The following is a 5,809-nucleotide window of genomic DNA, read 5'->3' on the forward strand; positions in this document are numbered from 1 at the left end:
GAATCTTCCTGACTTCAGGCACAACACTTTATCTCCTTCTCCTCCTCTTCCTCCTCCTTCTTCTTCCTCTCCTCCCCCTTTTCTTCCTCATTATTGTTGTTATATCCTCTGCCTTCTCCTACTCCTCTTCCTTTACTTTTTCTTCTTTCTCCGCTTCCTCTTCCTTCTCCCTCATCTAACTACATCTTTCCATTTCTTCTATGCCTAATCCCAGCCCTGATCCCTTTACTGATTATTATGGCACTTTTTAGTTAGTATATTTTCAATGTGGACTGGTTCTCCCTTTCTTAGATAGCCTAGTGGCTCTCTCTCCTAGGTGCTTACAATATTGGTGCCATACAATACAGATACCCATAACTCACCATCCTCAGTATCCCTGGTAATAGGGATTACAGACATATGCTACCAGGCCTGCCTGTGTCCTTCTTGCCAATACTTTATGCTGCTGGATGTTAATAATCCCGACTATCTCCAGACATGCTCACAATTTCAATCTTTAGTAAAGTTCTATCCTCTGACCTGAGGCATGGCTAGAGTGTGGGTACAGAATGAAGGCTCACTTTGGGGAAATCACTGTCATTGGCCCTTGCCCTGTTTTCCAAGGTTCATGGTCTGATGTAAACAGGCCTCTGGTTCTGGATAGGAGACAGTACAAGGATACTGATGCAGGCTTCTGAGGGACAGCTATTTCCCTCAAATAAATTGCCTCCCCAAAGCCCAGAGTATAGTCTCAAAGGCTTTTGAATTTTATAATTGACTATTATTTCAACACTTCCTTTTACTTTAAGAAAAAATACAATGACTTCAGCCCTCTTCTGTGGAGAGGTAGATGATAGTAGAAGGAAAGAAAGTTTCAGGTTCTGATTCCCCTGGTACACATAACATTAGCTCATCAATCAACTAACATTTATTAAATGGCTACTATGTGCCAGACACTGTGCTATGTCAGAATCCAGAGCTAGAAGAGACCTTAGGATAGACATCCAGTCCAGCACTCTCTACCAGCATTCCGTTTTACAGATTAAGTCCCAGAAAGCTTAAGTGACCCACATAAGGTAGTAAGTAGCTGAGGTCAGATTTGAAGCTGGGTCATCTGCACTGTGATCATGCAGAGGACTTGCAAAAAGCGGCATATATTCTCCATGTCCTTCCAAGCCCATGGACTATATTTTCAGATGCCAATATTTACAGGGGAGTTCTTTCTAAAGTCACACATACCTTATTTCTAATTAGCTCAGGGAGTGAAAATGGACCTTCTATTCCCATCCAAAGTAAGAATCATTGACTGTCTCCAACACAAGAACTAAAATCAACTCACTAAATCTTCATAGGGAGAAATACGCTTCCTAAACTTTGCTGTTTGCTCATTTCCCTGCAGTGTTGCCTGGAGTGTCAGGGAAAAGAACTGTTCCTACAATCATGAATCCCTGCTGTCCACGATCCCCAATGCTTACCCCTCTTCTTTTTCAGTTAAGCACAGGGTTCTGATGGGGCCACAAGGTAAGGGGGGAACCGGATAGAATAAAACAGTGATGAAATGTTCTCTTTTCTCTCTCCTCAATCCTCTCCTCCCTTCACACTTTTGTCTTCCAAAAAAATAGAGAGACTATAGAGAACACAGAAAATTTCTTATTTTTACCAGAGAAATAAAGTAAATGGACCATGCCAGGGGTATGCAATAGCTAGCTCATACAGGCTTCTGAGAGCCCATTGTTAAATTTTTTAGAGTGAGCATTTACATCTCAGAAATCAGCCAATGCTGCAAATCCAGGATTGGTTTATTGTTTTTTTGATTGTCTAGATCGAAGAAAGTGGAGAGAATGTTAATATTAAAGATTAAATTTAGAAGTATGTCAAAAGCAACATACTAAATTTATATAATATTTGTACATGTAAAAGATATTTAGGCTACTTATCAAATACCTATAGAATTATAATGTTGAAAATTGGAGGTAGGAAATAGGATACCATTATTGATGCTTAGACAAGTAGGCAAAAATATTTAGTAATGCAGTTAGAGTATGGATTAGAAATGCTCCAAAGCAATTTAAATGTTGTAGAAGTAAATGTCTTTTACATACACATAACACAAAAGCATGCCTTTTCAGAGAGATGATTGTTAAACATGTATCAATACGTTCTAGCCCAAGACCACAATATGACAGGAACAGAATCTGGTGTTAAGGATGCATTTATCACAAAAATAAGTCTCATTGAAGCAATTTGAAAGCAGTTTTTGAAAGCTATTTTTTTGGGTAAAATTATAAGAATCCACATGTTCTGACAGGAAAAGCAGACAAGGCTAGGCACAGGGAGATCTGAGTTTTATTTACTGGTCTGCCAATGATTTAGTCAACCTACAGTCAACAAGCATTTATCAATTGCTTTCTACAGTTTAGGGATTGTGTTAATCACTGGGGAAACAAAAAAAAGCAAAAAGAGTCCTTATCCTTAAGAAGCTCATATTGTAATGGGGGTGGAGGGTAGGAGTGGGGCAAAGAGATTAGGAGCAAAAAAAGTACAAACATTTAAGCATTCTAAGTCTCATTTTCTCCATCAAATGGATATACATGTCCCATTTATTTTGTGAGCTTAAAATACCATAGTGGGTATGTATGTACCAAGAGAGAAGAAAACAAGATGTTATTTACCAGGTATTTTTACTTTGCAAGACAGCAGGTAAAGGGAATTGAAGACTAGTCTTAAAAGTAGGTAATTTTGACTATTTTAAATACACAAAAATAAAGGACATATGAAGAAAGATGGTGTCTGCATGCAGAGAAGGATCTAATAAATAAAAGTATGTATAGAATAATTTTACATATGCATATAGACATGTATGTATACATATATGCATACATATTTGTGTGAATGTATATTGTGTATATACATATGCATGCATATATACATACATACATATATCACACACTTATTTGTAATAAATTTGTACTAATGTATGTATATGCAGAAATACACACATCACACACACACTTATTTGTAGCTCTGGGGAGGGAGAAAAAAAGGGGAAAAATTACATGAGAACTTTATTAGGTATTTAAAAGAAATAGCAAGTTGTATAAACAGACTTGTAGTTTCATGTACAATCATCTTTTAAAATTATACTATGTTATGAAAATGTTTGTTTTATTCCATAAATTAAAAAAAAAAAGAAACAAGAAAAATGGGTCCAAATCCTGCATCTGGAAAATCTGGACTGTGTTACTATAATCAAAGTCACTTAGCATGTTTCCCCAGGCAACTGTATTTTAAATTTTAAATGACTAAAGAGGAATAAGTCACATATCATTGTTGAAGGGCGTTTCCTAAATGTTTGAAAGAAATCACAGGTTTGTCTGCCTCTTTCTTCCCCCACAAAATTAAAAAAATATAAAATAAAAACTTTCAGTCAGTCTGAAGTCGTTTGTTTTTCCCTCTTCTTCCCATTTTAAAGGCCCTCTCCCACCATCAGTTTTTCTGTGCAAAGAGATCCCATTTATTTGCCAATGCTCCCTCTAAGCTGACTCAGGCTCATGTGAAAACCTGGGGGAAATACCCTCTGAACCTTCATCTGCAATATAGTTTGGTAGTTTCCACAGGCATCGCAGCAAGAGTTTCATATGAATCTTTTATTTCTAGTCCAAACTTTCTTTTGTGAACATTTACCCTCCGATTATTCATTTATTCACCAAACAAACTCCTCTGCAGCTTGGAGGTCTCATTGTGTCTCCATGCATTTATTCTATGGTATCAAAGGTTAAAACTTGGATTGCAATCTGAGGAGGAAATTAATTCACTGATTAAAAAAAAAACCTGCAGTTTAAGCAACACACATTTAAATATCTGACAAGCATGAGGAGATGTATTTCTGATAAAAAAAATTCCTTTTTCCCCATTTAAAATTTAAAACAGCTGCAATTTCTTCCACCCTATAGAGCCAAGGGAAACAGCAAGAATTCTTAAGCAGGGAGCTGGGCTCTGCACTGCAGTGACCACTTCTAGAACAAAAGAATAAGAGCCTGCACTGGGAAAATACCCTCTTGTCAACTGGTTGCTCAAGGCACAGCTGTACCTAGTTTCTACTGGAAACTGGGGTGGGGGTGAGAGAGTTTGCTCTGTCTTTGATTTTAGGTACTTACTCCCCTAAATGGTCTTCAAAAGAGAGAATTAGACATACTCCTTCCCATAGAACCTTCCAGCCAAGAAACAAAAATAAACAAAAAACAATCACTACAACAACAAACACCCACCCAATCTACAAATTAATTAGTGCCCAAAAGCTCTTGTGCCCTACTTCAATGACCTATGGAACATTTGAAAGATTTAATTTTCAGTTTAATAGACTTTCACATAATCCCTTTGTTCAGCTTTAGATGGATGGGAGGGGAGCAGGCCCTGGAGAGGAGATACCCCATCTTCCCTCCTCTGCATTCCCCACCCCAGAACCCACAGAAAGGATTTCCAGCCTACTAGAAAGGAGAGATGGAGATGGGAGAGGAGGCAATCAGAAGGAAAATGGCATCTTTGTCCTTACTAAGGAAGTTCAACTTTCTTCCTGCCTTGGCCACATGGAGGAGGTATATGGCCTACCTAGCACTAAATGATCTGCATAAAGAAAGTAACTGGAACTATGTTTTTTCCAAGCAGAAGGGGACTAAGGGTTTGAGGGAAAACAGGAAAGAAAGGCATTAAATGAATTTGGGGCAGAATGGGGAAGGGACTCAGGTATCTTTCTGGATTTGCTGATATTTTTTTCTTTTTCTCTCCTCACCTTTTGGTCCAGGTAACACCGTGTGTGTGGAGCAGACATCAGGAGGAGGGCGGCTGTCAACGTTGAGACAGAGGATCTGAATTTGGAAAAGAGACAGCAAGAAGAGGGTGAGTGTATGCCTTCCCAGTCGGGCTCCCAAGCCATTCATCTCTGTGGTCCCTCAAGAAGCAGTGCTCAGATGTTCCAAACAAACAGCTTTATTTTAAAAATAAAACCTTCTGCTTTCGGGAAGAAAATGAAGTATTTGGAGCTTGCACTCCCAAGGGACTCAAAGAAACAAGAAACTGGAATACCCTGGATTGTTTACTTTCTCAGTTTTCCACAGAGATCATACATTGTCCAGACTGTTTGTTTTAAAGTGACAAGTGTTTATTGTAATCTATCTCAAAACTGTAAGATAATAGCCCTGGTCAAAAGAAATGTTTCAGGGAATGTAGGCCCTGGTTTTGCTTTCTCTTAGGTCCTGAGATCTCAGATGCCGACATGGCAGTGTGAGGGGTTATTCTAGGAGTTATACATATCTTGTTTATGTTTAAGCAAATGAACTTGTGTCCTTTAAAATAGTTTGTGGATGTGTCATTGCTGACTCTTCATGATAGAACACATAATTTGTTTACTCTAGCCACTGGTCATGATGTATTTGCCTACTGATGTTGCTATTGCTTATTGTTAATTTAATTCCATGTGACATCTTAGCACTGGGCTAGGAGACTTGGAATCCTGGGTTCTAGTCTCAGGTTTGTTCCTCACCAGCTATGTGACCTTAGGCATTTAAAAAATGAAGACTCTGGACAAAAATAATAGAGTTAAAAGCAAACTTATATACCATCTAGATGTACCCCCCCTATGAATGAGGAAACTGAGGCCCAGAGAATTGAAACACATCATACAGGGAGTAAATGGTAACCCTGGGATTTGAACCTAGTTCGTCTGACTCAAATTCAGAGCTTTTTCCACTTGCCACTCACATGGATGATGTCTTCTGCTAAGTGCAAATGGAAGTCCTTATGAATGGTGAAATCCTACTCATGATCTTTGTCC

General features: G+C 38.4%; 1 protein-coding gene across 1 annotated transcript in view; it reads right to left on the minus strand.

The window, feature by feature from the left end:
• The window catches only part of COLEC10 (collectin subfamily member 10), a 65,406-nt gene extending 60,102 nt beyond the window's left edge, over positions 1-5,304 (minus strand). The window contains exon 1 of the mRNA XM_069080940.1: positions 4,769-5,304. Within this exon, the coding sequence (XP_068937041.1) occupies positions 4,769-4,916 (148 nt within the window). The 5' untranslated portion in view covers positions 4,917-5,304. The remainder of the gene's footprint in view (positions 1-4,768) is intronic.
• Positions 5,305-5,809: the final 505 nt, after the last annotated feature.

This window comes from Petaurus breviceps, unplaced genomic scaffold, assembly GCF_028583685.1.
Source record: "Petaurus breviceps papuanus isolate PSGF00001 unplaced genomic scaffold, PetGlider_PUasm1.0 98, whole genome shotgun sequence".
Classification (NCBI taxonomy): domain Eukaryota; kingdom Metazoa; phylum Chordata; class Mammalia; order Diprotodontia; family Petauridae; genus Petaurus; species Petaurus breviceps.